Source organism: Eleutherodactylus coqui, chromosome 2 (genome assembly GCF_035609145.1).
Source record: "Eleutherodactylus coqui strain aEleCoq1 chromosome 2, aEleCoq1.hap1, whole genome shotgun sequence".
In the NCBI taxonomy this organism is placed as follows: domain Eukaryota; kingdom Metazoa; phylum Chordata; class Amphibia; order Anura; family Eleutherodactylidae; genus Eleutherodactylus; species Eleutherodactylus coqui.
This window is the reverse complement of record NC_089838.1, coordinates 175,908,631-175,926,650: the sequence shown is the minus strand read 5'-3', so window position 1 is coordinate 175,926,650 and position 18,020 is coordinate 175,908,631. Positions and strand designations below refer to the sequence as shown.

The 18,020-nt window shown below is 41.5% G+C and overlaps 2 protein-coding genes across 4 annotated transcripts in view; one reads left to right on the top strand and one right to left on the bottom strand.

Moving 5' to 3' along the window:
* The window catches only part of LRRC17 (leucine rich repeat containing 17), a 59,144-nt gene extending 58,105 nt beyond the window's left edge, over positions 1-1,039 (top strand). The window contains exon 4 of the mRNA XM_066591988.1: positions 565-1,039. Coding sequence (XP_066448085.1) covers positions 565-635 — 71 coding nt within the window. The 3' untranslated portion in view covers positions 636-1,039. The remainder of the gene's footprint in view (positions 1-564) is intronic.
* The window catches only part of FBXL13 (F-box and leucine rich repeat protein 13), a 159,693-nt gene that overhangs the window by 116,591 nt on the left and 25,082 nt on the right, over positions 1-18,020 (bottom strand). For all 3 annotated transcript variants that reach the window (XM_066591982.1, XM_066591984.1, XM_066591983.1), the window contains exons 3-7: positions 14,411-14,504; positions 11,934-12,001; positions 10,877-11,031; positions 5,896-6,005; positions 1,885-1,989 (exon numbers count right to left, since the gene is read on the bottom strand). In XM_066591982.1, the coding sequence (XP_066448079.1) occupies positions 1,885-1,989; positions 5,896-6,005; positions 10,877-11,031; positions 11,934-12,001; positions 14,411-14,504 (532 nt within the window). The remainder of the gene's footprint in view (positions 1-1,884; positions 1,990-5,895; positions 6,006-10,876; positions 11,032-11,933; positions 12,002-14,410; positions 14,505-18,020) is intronic.

Here is an 18,020-nt window from a genome sequence, read left to right as displayed (position 1 = left end):
GCACATACGACTTCCATTGCAGTCAATGGAAGCCGCCCGTCACGCTATACTTCCGCTGTAGCACAGCAAAAGTATAGCGCGAATACGCACCCCGCCCGCTGCCGGCCGCATCAAATGACGCTGCCGGCTGGTCATGTGACACCGCCGGCGCGTCATGCACTGTACTGCGCATGGGCGCCGGAGCGTCATGCGGGTCTTCAAGCAGCGGATCCGGAGGTGAGTATGGGGTCTTTGGGGGAGCGCCATGACGGACTCCGCTGCGGTATTCCGCTTGCGGAGCCCGTCACAGCCGTGTGCATAAGGCCTTATTGAACATGGTAGCAGCCAAATATTTTAAGGGCTACAGAACCACTGTGATTTTCACAACTTGCTACAAGAATCTACATTGCGTTTTCAAGTATATTACCAATAGGTGGTATTCTATGAGTAAGGATTTAGGAAATACTTTTTTTATTAACAAGTGATAATATTTCATCCTAACGACCTGAAAAAAGGGGAACACTGATGTCAGGTTACAAACATTTAAGATAAGAGTGTGAAGTAATATAAATCATTTTCTTTCAGAAATGATATTGGAGAAAGACCGAATTATACTGCTTAATGTTACACCAAATGCACACTTCACTGGAATTTAAGAATGAAAGGAGTGAAGTTCTCCAAATGGTAATAAGGAATACTACATTGTGTAAGGACCTATATAAGGTGATATCTAATCAGAGAAAATCCCTTTCGGAAAGCAGATGACATATGGTGATCAGCTGATAACTGTGTGTCCCGCTCCCAGCAAACTGCCTATTTTGTGGAGGGAAGCTACTACCAGCCACGTATTATCACATTGTGGCCATACACAGCAACTCTCCATTCTGGCTCATAGAAGGTTGGCCCCATTGGGAGACTTTTCTCTATGACGTCCATTAAAATACTAACGACCACCTGTCTGTGTGTGACTGTGTGAATTATATGTGATGATGCCATAGTCATGTGATCAGTCACCAGGGCTCTGAGCTCCACCCCTGATCACATGATGCTGACATAATCACAGGTCCTAAAACATGCAGAGCCTGACAGCAGCCGTGTGCTTACAGGACCTGTAACAATGTCACCGTCATGTGATCAGGGATGGAGCTCAGAGCCCAGGTGAATGATCACATGATTGTAAATCCAAAAGAAGAGAAGTGGCAGCAAAAATAGGTGCAAAAGTAGTAAACAGACTTGACAAAGACCCACAGGGTTGAAAAGTAGCTGTTTGACTTTGGTATGGAAAAATAAAGTCTGTTTATTACTTTTGCACCTATCTCTCCTGCCACTTCTCTTCTTTTGGATTTGCTCTGAGAATGGTGATTCAAGTTCTTAAGTGGCTGTTGCATTATTTCCAGTCCTACCTGATTGGGATTCAATGATGTGCTGCTGGTAAGCCTTTCTCTTTACATTGATCATATGATGGTGACATTATCACAGGTCCTGTAAGCATATGGCTGCTGTCAGGCTCTGCTGGTTTAGGACCTGTGACCAACTCCAATCCCTTTTACTATATTATATTAGTAAGTGGCACATTGTGCCACCAGAAACATTGGTACTTGTATTCCCCAATAGGTCACATGGACAGGGGTTCTTTTTATGAGATACCCCCTTTAACCAAAGGTGCACCACTACTAAGTTATACAAGAAAAACAATCAAAGCAGCTAATTCACATACATCATAGACTTTACCAATTGTTAATCAACAGGTAAGAAATGCATCGCTACCCTGTGTAATAAATTAGCCCAATAAACACATAAATCAGTCATTCTGCAGAACATAAATAAATAATGATATAATTTAGATTATTTTATAAAGAGTTCTGACACTGTACAGCATAATCCAGAATAAAAAAAGTATGGTACCTTAAGAACAGCCTTCTGCGGTAGTTGGGAAATATCATCTTCACCTTCCCTCATGGCAGAAGAGCTGACATACCCCAAATCATCCATGTCACCTCTTTCCAAATGCTTGTGAAAATAAAAATGATGACAGAATTAATACAAAGATGTAATCATATTCAGCAGGCATTAGTAAAAAAATGATTATTTCATGGAAAACCCAAGATTTGATAAAAATGTAGAAGTATGACAGTTATTTAGCTTCTGAAAGACTATAGTAACATGCAGTTGCATTTTCTCAGATGTAAAGGCATCTAAGTTTGGTTCATGTTGGCTCATCTGCACGGGGAACAAGTACTGGCAGATCACTTGCATGGCATGCCAGTATTAATAAAAGTCCCTCATGTAACTTTGCCATGTTGTTTAAAAAAAAGAACATTTATTCTTGTGTTTATACATGTCATTTCTTAAAATTGTAGTCCAAATCTTCTTTGTTCAAGCATAAAACTAAATTAAAACACTGCCTGGGATCTTCTGAAACCATAAAAGTTTTATTATGTCTACATTAAACACTTGATAGCTCAGCCTGTAAAACAGCCATTAGAAATTGCTGCTAAAATGGTATGTACTCAAGAGTTGGCAGCTTCAAGTCTACAAGTTTTAATGTGCTACAGAACTTGTCATGTTGAGGGGTAGTGATAAGGAACATTTTACTGCTTTCCATATCTACTACATTCACCACTGTAATTCTTACAGCACACCACTGTATGTGATAACCCGCATTAAATCTGTTGCAATTATCAAACGTTAGGGTATCTTTACACGGGATGAGTGTCATATGAATAAGTGCCAATCAGGCGTCCCACACAGGAGTGATAGTCGTTCAAGTAAATGGAGGCGAAGTGTGCCAGAGATCATTCCAGCTGCCTCCATTCAGAGTAAACAGGAGTTGCTGAACACATTGAGCAGCTACCATTTACAGTTGGATAGTCACTTAGTTTTTCATTTTGCTAAAAACCAAGCAACTCCAACAAGTGAGCAATTTCTTGCTTAGTGCCATGTCGGCGGCTGCGTGTACATGGGACGATTATCACCTGAATTTGCTGCATACAATGACAGTACGGGCGATAATAACCTCATGTAACCAACACTGGCAGTTATTACAAAGGTCAGCACCTGTAGGTGATATTTACCCATTTAATTTCCATAGATCTTGCAACTGCTTTATAGCTCAGTTTCATGAGGACAGAGCTATAATCTGTGAGTACAGTTTAGCTACAGCACTTACAGGATGTCTCCGGTACTCTAAAACACATTTTCTGTCTCATCATTGGTTCACACTGCTGCTTTGCCCCTCCCCCACAGCTCTGCCTCCTCAGATTGGCTGTAGTGCAAATAAACCCAGGTCTATTGCAAGCTCAGTGAATGGACAGCAGAGAGTATCCTTCACAACAAGAATAGATTAAAAGTACAGACTAGAAAACTACCAGTTAGAAAAAGTCGATTACCAAATAACTGTACACATATACAAAGGGGAATGAGCCCATGTGGGGGTGAGCCTGGAGGATCACTTTAAGTAACATATTAAGAAGCATTTTCCACAACAACAAAAAAAATCAAATCTGGAAATATAATCTTTGAGCTGTGGGAAGTGATTTAACATTCTATCCAGCGGTTTCTGAGTCATCATGATTTCCTACATTGTAACAGATACTAGATGGTAACACTATAGTTATTCCTCACTAATGTTATTCTATCTAAGACTGATAATCAGATAAATGTCGGTGTGTGGGGAAGTCTGAATGTTCGTTGGCTGCTGTTGTCATGGAAAACAAGCAACAGAGATATTGGATTTAGAAAAGCGCTGTCAGATGTCTCTTGCAGCTCCTTATTTCCCCTCCCTATATGCCAAACATGCACATATCTCTAATTTGAACATACATGTTTATGTGGAAGTTGGGAAATGTAGCTGCTGGATGCACAACAGCTATATTGTGCATGCTCAGGTTAAGTGTCTGGGTTCACTAGTCCTAGTCTTCTAGCCATAAACCAGGACATTTAAAATTGGGACGAGCCATTATAGGTATATATGTATATAACTAACTTCTGCAGTACCTGGAAGTTTGAATTATGTAGCGAGATTTGATATTTTTTCTAATTGAAAGGGAATACAGCCTTATGAGTAGTGCAAAAAATGGTAAAAACTGTGGTGTTCTGTATGAATAAACATAGACGAATGAATTAATAAATGAATGAATGAATGAATGAATCCTACAACACTACTTATAAATTACAAGAAACGTGCATCTATTCTAACTGCTCACATGCTATTCTTTCTTAAAAAAAAAAAGAAAAAACAGTCAAGTTATGCTTTTTGTTATAGTAAGCCAAACAACATTTTTACATTAACGACTGTTCAGGAAATGTTATATTAGAGCAATATGTACAACACAAATAATTGAAATATGATGCAGCAGACCACAAAGCTAAGGCAGTGATTCAAAGGATATTGACTTTTTCACAGGCACACAGCGCTGTTTGATTTGAATCATCTGGGAAACGGGGATACTCATGGTTGTGAAACATCCAGAAAAATGATGTAATAACACCTGCTTGGCATCACCAAATCCTACCTCTGCTTTTTGAATTTTAGGTATTGAAGTATACAATTGAAAGTCCTGTGCCACTAATCCTCTGTGGTACAGAATGGTTTTGTACAATGAGCAGTGTGTCTTAGCTGTCACTGTTTGGGAGCAACCCCTGAAAATGGTCCAAACAGCTGTTGACCAACTAAACAGAACTGTCATCTCTTTGCACATGTGATGAACATACATAGGAAGCATCATTTCATCTAAAACACATTTTAGCTTTCCTAGATAAACAACAAACGTATAATAAAAACTAATACTTCATATACAAAAGTGATCAGACTTGGTATACCTTGTAATGTGCAAAGCTAGATGCTGTTTGCATTCTTGTCATTTACTATAATACTATGGAATGCATACAAGAAGCTCATACTTTCCAATATTGCTTTTTTAGCAAAACAATGGTTAAATACTGCAGAAAGGTCTTGTCAATTTTCTATAAACATCGTTCTAAAGATGTTTCTCTTCAGATCCATCTCCAAAGCTGTCCATAAACAAGATACATTTTGGTACATTATGCTGAAAATGGTGTGATCTGCCAACAATTGCATCCTGAGCGTCCTCAACAGCAAATAGAAAAGTAAAGATTGGCCATGTTGGTTCTTTTATTCTGCTAGAAGTGTCTGGAGGGGGCTTGTCTTACTTTTCCCTATTCTCTGTTTAACATGTAGACTCAAGCCAACATGTTTTGCATGTTGGGAAAGAACAGCCACCAACTAACTTATTTGTATGGCTAGCTTAAGAAATACAGGCTTATGGGAAGCTGAGATCTATGGTGCTCTTTGGTAGACTCCTCGTGCTATTTTATCTGCCACTGTGTCTGCATATAATCTAGTCACTGTTGGAAAGTATTCCCAGGCTGACAAAATATTTTATTTGCTGAATTTTTTGTTTGTAATCTCTGTCCAAGAAATTGTTCTAACTGGCTGTACAAAATATGCCCAATTACACTTTGTTATAGCTTTCATTTAGGCATTTTACTGCTTGAGCATACTTTGCCGTTCTGAGGGAGAACAAAATATTCTAGTGTTAAAGAAAAATCTAAAAATCTATTTTGAGAACACTTAGAATAATAAAAAAACATACTAGTGCCAATGAAAACCTCCTGCTAGAGGGGATTATTTGATTATTATCTAAGGGTGATCTAACATTGTTTCGCACATACATCACCTATGCAGAAGTGTCATTTAATGAATTTTGTGCTGCAAGAGAAAAGCCATCATCCCCTTACTAAAGATAGCTTTGTTAATGGAAACCTTCTATGCACGTTTACATTTCCAAGTCACTGTGAAAACATGCAGGGTATTTTTAGATCCCAGATAACAATTTTAAGTCCCTTACTTGGTGTAGACGATGGCAAAATTACAACTGTTAGGCTTAGACATACCTCAAAGTACTCTCTTTTCTTTTTGGAATCCTGAGTTTCAGTGTTCCATGCTTTTAAGATTTTTTTCAAGAAGGCATCATCAAAAATACTCTGAATTCTGGTTGAAGCCTCTGGAAGGGAAAACAAAACGCATTTGTTTACTTAAAGGGGTTGTCCCGCGGCAGCAAGTGGGTCTATACACTTCTGTATGGCCATATTAATGCACTTTGTAATGTACATTGTGCATTAATTATGAGCCATACAGAAGTTATAAAAAGTTTTTCACTTACCTGCTCCGTTGCTGGCGTCCTCGTCTCCATGGTTGCCGTCTAATTTTCGCCATCTAATGGCCAAATTAGACGCGCTTGCGCAGTCCGGGTCTTCTTATCTTCTCAATGGGGCTCCGTGTAGCTCCGCCCCGTCACGTGCCGATTCCAGCCAATCAGGAGGCTAGAATCGGCAATGGACCGCACAGAAGCCCTGCGGTCCACGGAGGGAGAAGATGCCGGCGGCCATCTTCACCGGGTAAGTAAGAAGTCACCGGAGCGCGGGGATTCAGGTAAGCGCTGTCCGGTGATCTTTTTTAACCCCTGCATCGGGGTTGTCTCGCGCCGAACGGGGGGGGGTTGAAAAAAAAACAACGCGGGACAACCCCTTTAAGAGAATGTGTTTTCACTGAGACATCTGCTTTCAAAGTTCTGGGACTCACCATGTCAATGAGATCTTATAGATTTAGCAAATAGAGCATTAATAGAGGTCGTCATTTCACATATAATTTAAAAAGGAACCTGTTATTATCATCTCATCCCTAAAACTAACTTCACTGGCTGGTAGGGGATGGACATTCCATCACTTCTAATCCCCTCTCTTTTCCTAATGAGCCCATGTACCTCTATAATTAGAGTCCAAAGTTATATGTTGCTATATGCAGAAGAGCAGAAAAGAGTCACCTGGCCAAGAAGAGTCATGTTGATTTGTGAGCTACCAAGCAAACCAAATCCACATTCTCAGGATTACAAGGTTTTCTCTATAAAGAGAAAGGGGACGTGGTTAGTTTGGTAGCTCATAAATCAGGATAACTCTTCTTGACCAGATGACTCTTCTTTCCTCATTTGCGGAGGTACATGAGCTCATCAGGAAAAAAGAGGGCACTAGAAGCGTTTGGTTTTTCAACCTCTGTCAGCTAGTAAAACTAGTTTTAGGGATGAGATGGTGGTGACAGGTTCCCTTAAACTATTCTATAATTTCTTCCAACAATCAACCTTCGTTGGTACATTACCCTAGGGAACGGTATACAGTCCAAATGTCAGACTATTGCATGCTTAACAACATAGTCATATAATGGCTCCATACAAAAGCTCTATATTTACTGTGAAAACAGGCAACACTTTCTTGATCTTATAAGGACCTGTAAGGGCAGATAAACAAGATTGAGAGCGTCAGGACTTGCACTGGTAGGTCATTCAGGTGAAAAGTGTTGATTCCCTCAAAATTGACAGTAAAATTGCTGAAATTTGTTTACAAATTTTATGCTGAAGCCATTTGTGGTTACTGTCACTTTAATAAAAGAGATGACAAGGCATCTTTGTGATGGTGTGTGAAACAGTGTTCTGGGCAAAACGATACGTTTATTGGGGAAAACTGTACAATTTAAAAGAGCCCCTAGTACCCTGTTGGGCCGCCTTTAGCCTGGATAATTGATGAGACACGGCCAGCCATAGAGGCATACAGGCTCTGTATAGTATTCTGTAGAACATTTGATGACAGATGTTGCAACTGGGCATCTAGATTCTGCATGCTCATAGGATGTTGAAGCTTGTAGCCCAGCTGGTTCCATAAATGCTCGATCAGCAATAAATCTGCTGACTGGGCAGGCTAAGGAACTCGGCACCCTGGCGAAGGTATTCCTGGCAACTCTTGCTGTGTGTGGGTGAGCATTACCCTGCTGAAAAATGCCTGTCTGAAGTTCTGCCATGATAGACAACACATATGGCTACAGGATTTCCTGCACACGTCACTGACCTGTTAGTGTCCCTTGTAGCACTACTAGTGGGTGACCAACTGTCGTATGCGATGGCTGCCTAGATCATCACAACAGCAGTTGGGGCAGTATGTCACTCTACAGCAAGGGCATGATTGAGGTGCTCAGCACAAGACCACCTTACTCAAACAGATCCGTCGTCGTCTCCCAAATAGAACCTGGAATTGTTGCTAAAGACTATACAGTTCGTAGCAGTCCAGGTTTCTCACTCATGACATCACTGCAAAAGCAGGCGATGGTGTTGGGGTGTTAATGGCAGGACATGTAACAGGCATGGTGACACCAAATATTCTTTTGCTAAGTGCCTCAAAATGGCCTGGGCGGAAACAGAGTTCTCTAATGAAGATGCCACCTGTGACTGGATGGTGGCTAATGAAAGTGTTGTATCTGCTCATGCTTGTTGGAGTTGTCCGGAACCTGTTCGTCATGTGTGCATAGCCTCACATAACCTCTTAACAGCTTGGTCAGAACGATCTAGATAGTGGGCAATTCGTCGAAACAAAGATCCTGCTTCTCTCATAACAATGATGCACCCCCTCACAAAGTCTATTAATGGGGCAAAATGTCTTCAAGTGTGTCGTAGAGGCATGTCTAGTGGTCAACAATCTCTCAACAAGAGGTACACTACACAAAAGCAGCCTCGGAGGGCCTTTTTTTAAGGGGAACAGGGGAAGCACTTATACGGCCTCTGGTGCTATGACCCAATGTTTGATGTTACCAGAACTGTAATAATTTGCATATCTACCTACAACATAACTGCATGCCGACATTTTAATCTGGGTGTATTATTTCTTCATCGATGAGTATATACAGATAGTCCCCGACTTGCGAACATTCGACTTACGAATTTCGCTAGATACGAACTATCTGTCCTGCACAGTATGATGTAATGCTATGGCATTACATCATACTGTGCAGGGAGCGGAGAGGCTTCTATCAAGCCTGATAGAAGCCTGTCCGGTCAGATCGCGGTTGCTAGGCAGCCGGGGGCCTTCTGAAAGGCCCTAGGGCTGTCTATGCAGAGCGCCTATCAAGCCGTGCGCTTGATGGGCACTCTGCATAGACAGCCCTGGGGCCTTTCAGGAGGTCCCCGGCTGCCTAGCAACCGCACAGCGTCCCACGATCTCATCGTGGGACGCTGTACGGGCCCCCTGAACGTCGGGTGCAGGCTGTTTCTTACAGCGGGCACCCGGCGGAAGCAGTTCCGACGAGCCGCGCCGCTCGGCGGAACTGTTAACACTCTAAATATCGCGGTCAGAGCGGTATTTAAAGTGTTAACAGTTCTGACAAGCGGCGCGGCTCGTCGGAACTGCTGCCGCCGGGTGCCCGCTGCAAGAACAGCCGGCAACCGACGTTGTATGGAGCGGGATCCACCCGCTCCATACCATTTGTTCGACTTGCGAACAAAACGGACTTGCGAACGGGCTCCCGGAACGGAACCTGTTCGCAAGTCGGGGACCACCTGTATTATTATATACACATACATCTTTCAAACTACAATTTAAAATGGAAGGTGGGTGTGATATTTCATTCTTTACTCCACAGTTCGATCTAGAACTCTGCTATAATTCAAGCGTTGTGTTATCATTAATCCCTCAGAGCAGCGTTCTTCCCTCGTTTAAACATTTCCAGAACCTGGAGCTTCAGTTTACAGCCGATAATAAATAATTCTCAGGAAAATCCCTACTGAAATTGAAAGCAATCTGGCCCTTAGGTCAAACTGCAAAGAGTGCTGCCTGCTGCATTCGAGTATATATTTTTGCGTCCAATTGATGATTAAACATTGTAGTTATACTGAATGGTATACACTAAGCATTGGCCACAATGTGTAAAAATAAATACGCCCCTTGTGGTATAAGATTTTTTTTTGCAGCATCTGCTGTGTTGGCACATACCAAGTCATTGGAGGCCTCAGTCGAGTTAATGGCAGTCTACAAGTACATTCGGAGCATGCACCAGGATGGTGTTCAATGAACATGATATGAACACAGCCTTAGGGCTCATATACACGACCGTGTTTTCACTGCATACTGCGCGTGCGTTGCATGGCCGTGTTATACACGGTGAATGGAGTCAATGAAAGGCAATGTACTTTCATTGATCCATACACATGTGCGTGTAGATATTGCGTGTAGATACGCACGAGAAATAGATGGCAGCATGCTCTATATCTCTGAATACAATGCAGTGTGAGCCCTGCACATTTTTATAGGCCGCATGTGATGCACTGTCCATATGCAAGTTTAAGATACATATGGGACATATTACTGGATCTTCTTTTTCCCTCAGCCACCCCAGGTAGATATGGAGCAGATAGTCAAGCACTGTACTTGGCTATCTCTGTTAGTCCCATAGTCAATAAATGGAGGAGCAGCACACATGCTCAACTGTCGCTCCATGAAAATGCAGAGCATAGAACCCACCTTCCCAGGGATCAGACACATTACTTATTCTGTGGATAGATGATAAGTGGTGAATCTGGGATAACCCTTTTAATATCCAAACAGTTAGTACAATGACTCTAAAAACCACGTTAGCACGGCGTACACTGCAGGATTATGTATATCTATTACAATGTGATCACTCAGTGCCACAGGGCCCCGAGGGACTCAGGGATACAGGTACTACCCCACTAGGTTGATACTGCTTTTTTCTCTCGTGTTTAATTCAGTATGGAAATCTTGTACTTTTACTTTATTATTTCTTGCATTTTCATATACATCTTTTTTTTCAACAATGGCCTTTTCATGACTCTCTTATCATACTTTGCCTAAATAGTAGTTGTCATTCTGTATAATGCCTAGGCAAAGTTTATAGCATCATTAGATAAAACACGCACTTCATACTTTGCCTAAAAACCTCACACATTCTATAAATTGTCACAGACGTCTACACAATGCCTGCTTTCTACACATTGCATGTACAATATATAATACTTGAGACATTTATATGAAAACTTACCGATGTGTTGCTCCTTGCGAAATTTCACCCACTTATCCCAACGACGTACCACGGATCGTAAAAATGTTTTTGCATGATGAGCCTCTGCATTCTGCAGCTTGAGCTGTGTTTCCAGTCTTTTGGCTTTCCTTGTTGCACAATATTCCATCCATTCACTGCATGTTGGGAAAAGTAAATATTTTATAAGCCTTCTATACAAGCTTTCAATGCATGAAATTAAATCCATGTAATCTAACCTGAAGCATAGCATATAACAGATGAAGAAACGGTACACAGGGGGTTTAAAAAGGATTCTGTCTGTAAACTTAACCCCTTAAGGACGCGGCCTATTCCTTTTTTTCCATTTCTGATTTCTACTCCCAACTTTCAAAAAATCATAACTTTTATTTTCCATTGCTGTAGATGTCTGAGGGCCCAAAGTCTTTGGAAAAGCCCAAAGACTTGGTAATAATAATGCTTTAGATCACAGTGAAGTTTACTCTGCAATGCCAGGTCTAATTTTTCCATGACATCAATGCTAAGGAACTCAGGTGAAACCCTGGGTGGTAAAAGTAAACCTCGGCCTACTAAGTTTAATTTTGTAATATTTAAAATGTTACACTTTACTGCTCAAGCAGATTTCTGCACAGACATAGTATTTAGTAGAGCTGATAGAAAAGATGAAAAACGAAGGTTACTTCTTGTACAATATTCATTCTGTCCACACAAAAGGAAGTTATGCTTATAGACATTTTAAGTGACTGCTATGGATACAGAAAATGAATGCTACTTGCACTGTTTGTAACATTTGTAAAGTGTCCATAGTTACTGTACAATGGACCTGATGTAAATTATTATACACATCCAGGGCAGCACCAAACGGTTATTTTCAAGTACATAAAAGAGTGGTTTCTTTGGTTCCACCACACTATGTCAGTAAAACCTTGAACAGCTTACAGACTGGACACATCTTATACACTATCAGATGACCTTACAACTAAAATATTTTCAGACTAACACCCCCATTACTTAACTTTCAGCAGCTAATCCCCTTTTTGTCAGGCAGTAAAGTACTCACTCAAAGTACAGCTTGTGCAGCCTGTTGATGTAAAAGGAGTATGCCTTTTTAAACAGCTCTGGTGACACCTGAACGGAAAAAGAAGACCTGTGTCAAAGGAACATTAAGCAACAGGAAAATCCCCTGGTTTGTATCCAGGACAATGCACAGAAATCACTCTGTCAACTCCTAAGCGGGCATGGCAATGGTTTACATCCATTTTTTTTCAAGAAAAAAGAAGAAAGTTTTTTTTTCTAAATAAAAGTTTTATTTCTAATTTTACAATAAAAGATGAAAATAAACAAATAAAAACCCTCAACATCAGTGTTAGTTGTTTGTCTCAAGAAACGCCAACAGCGTATATGGTGAGACAGTATCTCTAAAACAGATAAAGGGAAAAGCTCTAAAGCAGCAAACCCAAGCTATGAGGTTGTACTTTCAAGCATCAATCAGCGAGACCAGGCCTTCTCAAATTTATATGGACATTTCCGGTTTAGGTATAGGATTTTCTATAGCATTACATATTTATTGACTAAATGGATCCAGTATGCGAATTTAGAGGCAAGTTCATCATCTCAAACTCTTTCTCATGTTGCTCAAACTGTTTCTGAAAAATATTTGTAGTGCAGCAGGATGCATTGTGGTGTGCAAGAGACCATGAGCAATTAAGAAATACAGTTGCCATGAAACAGGACACCTGGTCCATAAAAAAGGTTCGATAGCTGGTAAATGAAATATCCAAATGAATACCATGACTTAAGATTTTCTAGGAGAACACTGCCCAGAGCAACAAGGTGCTATCTATTCCCTAGGTAAATGACACACACATATCTGGCCATCAGCATGATTTGAAAGAAACCATGATTCATCAGTCCAGGCCACCTTCTTCCACTGTCCCACAGTCCATCGGCGCTCACCTGCCTATGGCAGGTGCTTTGGGTGGTGGACAGGGGGCAGCATGGGCACTCTAACCTGTCTGACTATGCAGCCACATACATAGCAAGCTGCATTGTGTGTTTTGACATCTTTGTATTCAGTCAGCATTGACATTTTTTTTAGAAATTTGTACTACAGAAGCACTGATTGTACCAGGCATTTTAGCCTTCATTCCGCTCAGTGAGTACCAGGCTTCCATGACACTGTAACTGGTTGTCCTTTTACTAGATATTAATAACTGTATACTGGGAACATGCCACAAGACATGCCATTTTCTAGATGCTCAGACCCATTCATATAGACATAGATATCCTTGAATCATAGACTGGTAGAGTTGGAAGGGACCTCCAGGGTCATCTGGTCCAACCCCCTGCTCAATGCAGGATCACTAAATCATCCCAGACAGATATTTGTCCAGCCTTTGTTTGAACACGTGCCGAGTCCTTGTCAGAATCCTGCCTGCGCATCATGCTGTTTAAACTACTGATCTCAGTCTTTCCTGTGTGATTTTGCAAATGATCTTGCTGGTATGCAGAATGAGGGCTATTGTTCAATAGTTGGAGCAATTCTGGGAGTCGTCTTTCTTTCCTAAATGGAATTAGACAGATCTGTTCCAGTCCTGTGGCCATTGTGTGGATACCTATACTTCCTGGCACAGCGCCGTGATGGTTTTCATTGGTACAGTCAGCAATAGCTCTGCCGGTATGTTATTTATGCCTGGTGCTTTATTTTTGGCTAGTTGTTTTATTGCCATAATGACTTCTGACTCCAGAATAAGGGGCTCCAAGTCCACATGTTCTAATTCATGCAATAGTCCAGGTATGTGGTTACAGGCATATAGTTCCTCTGAGTATTCCCTCCACCTATCCTTGATACTTTGTCATTCAGTTACTTCCCTTTTTTGCCTTTGATTATGCCGTTGCGTGCCATGAAAGGTTTCTGGGCCATCTTGACCTATTTAAAATAGGCCTCGGATAAGGCCTTTCATGACCCCTGCTTAGAGTTGTTTACAAAGAACATTGCAGTTCATTTCCGTGTCTTTCCTTGCCACTCATTGAAAATCTGTATTTAGTTGCCAAACTTCATCATTGTTGTCGGCTGCTTTTGCTGCTCTTCTTTTGTCGGCTATTCTGAGGGTTTACAAGCACTAGAGTCGTTTTTCCTGTTTCTTATAGGTGAGATGCTTACTGACGGTTTCAATAACTGGGGACTGTATTTCGTGCCATAGTTCCCTAATGCTATGGTACACAACAACTCTGAAGATGTGGTAAAAGTATGACAAGTCATTTCCTATTTCTGCATGATCATGTACTTCTGCATGTATCTCTGAGTAGAATAGGAAGTACCTAAAAGGTAAGCATAACTTCTAACACAGTAAGCCAAGTCTTATCACCAAGACCCAACCTTTATAATACTCTTGTGATGAAATCCTTGAAGTCATGTTCGAAATTCTATTGAAAAGAGGCTCCATATTAATGCCTATGGTTTAGAAATAGAGGATCAATACTTTGGATTAAGTAGTACGAATACATATTCAGATTGCAAAGTGATAGAGAAATTACCAGCTCATCCTCATCCTGTCCAAAAAGGTATTCCAAATAGCTTCCTGCCATTGCCTTTACTTTGGGTTTCCTAGAGTCATCTATGCATGCATCCCTGTTGGAAAGAAAATTTAGATATGTAACTAGAAACCTAGAATGAGAAAATATATAAGAGTAAAAAAACATTTAGCAGCATTTCCTTTGTTTCATACAGGCTATGGACACATCTGGGGATCAATTATTTCACTTAAATGATGTATTTTGCGATGACAATCATTTTTGCATCAGGGTTAAATTAAAAATTTTGCACAATTTCTTTTTTGCAGCTTCTACATATCACTGTATATAGATACTGCCATCTAAGACAGGGCTCACATGACTGTGACGTGTGGAACTCTTGCACGAGGGCATGCATACTTGTTGCGTGCCACCAATCTTTGCGTATATGTACGTGTAATATATGACAAGATAGAGCACGCTGCAATTTTTTTACATGAGTAATACACTTGAGAAAAAAATGCAGGTCTGAATGGAACAATAGAAGTCAATAGACTATTGGCACCGTGTGCCGCGTGTGTGCAACGACAATATGCCCGTGTGAGAGCAGACTTAGTCTCAATAGGATATCTATCAGTGAAACTGGATTGATGGCTAAAGGCCCATTTAGACACAAAGATTATCGCTCAAAAGCCGTCTTTTGAGCGATAATCATTGTGTGTAACTGCACTGACATCGTGCGGGTTTTGTTTAGAAGTCGCTGATTGTTGTCATTCAGCATGCTGAAAGAGAATGATCAGCCTTATCAGGAGGTCACAGTGGGATACAGCTGACACTATTGTTTCAGGGGTATGAAGAACACAGCGCTCCAGCTTGTCTAACAGTAGTCGCTCCAAGGCTCCGCTTGTCTTCTGCGCTCTGAGCTGAGAACAGCTGGATGCAGAAGAAAAGCGGCCCCACTTGTCTTCTGTATCCCCCGCTAGGAGCGCAAAGTGATCGCTCAACGTTTAGGCAATCACCTTGCGCTTAAAGGCACACAACGATTATCGCTCAAAAGACATCTTTTGAGCGATAATCGTTGTGTCTAAACCAGGCTTTAGTTTCCATTTGCTCTCCCAGGTCCTGAACATTTTTATCAGCAAATTTATGACCCCAACAAGGTTTGTCCTTGTTGTGATCATTAATTAGTTTTAAAAAAGTGCAGGCGAGAAGACTGGCTGTAGAACTGAAGGATAATAGAGGTGCTGCAGGAACCCTTTCCCACATTATCGGCTGAAGCGCACTTGCTGGGTCTGCAGTTCAGTTCAAATCGGTGAGTGTTGTGGCAATGCTGGGGTTAATCCACTGGGCAGTCCTCTGGACTCTTGCCTCCTCTCCTGGGGAGTGGAGTGCTCTTGCCGACAGGCTACTTGGCTCTGATAACAGGTAAGCACAGACCGATTGTGGATGCTGTCTGAACTGGCTGCTGTCTGGTAGTGGAGCTTGACGAGCCAACCCTGGCTGATTGGTGCACTCGGCAAATGTCCTGTTCTCTGTATATTCTGCTTGTGTGAGAGACACTTATCCTGGGTTTACACGGGGCGACTGTCGGCTAAATGACTGCATGAGCGCTGACGTCACCACTAAGGTTGGTAGCACTCGTGCAGATCACGGCTGACTATAGATGACTTCTCGCTCAGCACTTCACATTATATCAAGAAGTCAGCCATTCAGCGGTGACTTTTATGCTGGTTAAAAGTTAGTGATAACAAAAAGTAAAGCATGTTTTTGCATTTAGATGTAACGATTATCGCACATTTTCATTTGCTTGAACGATTTTTTTGCGATAATCGTCCTGTATAAGTGGCCCTTTACTGCTGCACCTATTAAAAACAGGAATTTCTGTTTCCCTTGCTAAGCCACTGTGTGCGAGACAATAACATCACATAAAGACGTGGTCGATTGAAACCTGCATTCTTGATCATTTATGGCTCCACAGCGGCTCATAACCCGACCATAGAAATCAGTTTTGTCATTTTTCGCAATATGTATAACAGACATTCTTTTTTTTTTAAAACGCGTTTTATTGAAAATTAAGTAGCATAAGGAACACACAGTCATAGACAGGTGCAGCACATAAATAATACATAACCTTGTATAGTTAGATTGGTAGGGAGGTTCAGTCACCCCGATACATCAAAAATAACGATTTAATGCTTTAAAGTCAGATTAGATAAGCAGACCAAATCCCAGAGGCCACAGGTCCCACTCCAGAACGTGTATCCACTAGGGGGCACGTCTGAGCTCCAGAATAGATGAAGTCATTAATTGTGGTGAATATAACGTGAGAGGGGAATCACACCCCAGTCCCCACACTTTATCAAATTTCTCAGGACACTTACATCCCTTGTAGACCATATAAGTGTATGGTACCACCGAATTGACCAGCTTCCTCCACATTGAGAGTGAGGGGTTCTTACGATCCATCCACCGCAGTGCAATCGTTTTTCTAGCAAGAAACAAAGATTTCCACAGAAAAAACGTTTATATGGTGTTGCCAGCTTTCTTCATCTAATATTCCAAATAGAGAAATCTCTGGGCTCGGTGGAACAGGGACTCCCACAAGTTCAGAGAGGAAACCAGTGACCTCCCCCCAGAAACTTTCAATAACGGGACACTGCCACATCATGTGCCAAAAATCGGAATATTCACAGGAACACCTAATGCAGTTTGTAGACTGTATTCTGCCCATTTTGTACAATCTTGCTGGAGTGAGATAACACTGGTACACTAGACCGCCAGACCTGAGAGGCTAACCTATGAATTGGTAACATTTTGCCTGCTAGAATAGAAGGAGATTCCAGCAGGGGCCACAATCTAGGGATTTTTAGGTAATGTGCTACATGCGCCTCAGAGTTGGGGAGGGGGTCATTACTTAGCTAGCCTCTCAAGTGAATTAGCTGACTGGCCACATAGTAGAGGAACAGATCTGGCAGGGCAGCACCCGCATCTTGCTTCAGCCTTTGAAGTGTTGAGATTCGTAATTTGGGGCGGGAGTTTCCCCATATAAAGAAAGACATCAGGGACTGCATGGATTTAAAGAAGCGGGTAGGGATATGTACCGACACATGCTGTATTATATATAGGCACTTTGGTAATACTATCAGTTTGATAAGGTTAATGCGCCCCGCCACTGAAAGCGGCAAGGAGCCCCATATTTTAAACTTGGACCTGAATAGATCTATTAGGGGGTATACATTCAGCTCTAGAGATCTTCCCACATCATTGGTTATCTGCATCCCCAGGTATTTAAACTGATTGGAGATCTGGAGGCCGCAGAGTGAGTCGATATCTCCCAAACGACTCCCCCCGGAAACAGGCATCAGGGCCGATTTAGCCCAGTTGATTTGAAGGCCCGAAAAATCACCAAATATATTAATGAGATTTATCACATGGGAGGGGGGGGGGGGGGTATAACAGACATTCTTGACTCATCTATTTGTGGACCACGAGAGTAACTGGCTGGAGATAAATATCCTTCTATAATCAACAAAGGGATCAATGGCAATCTACAAAAGAGCTTGTTATTCCCAGCCTAAAATGGGCCAAAAGTGAAACAAATCTATAGCTCTTAGCAAATAAGGGAGATGAAACA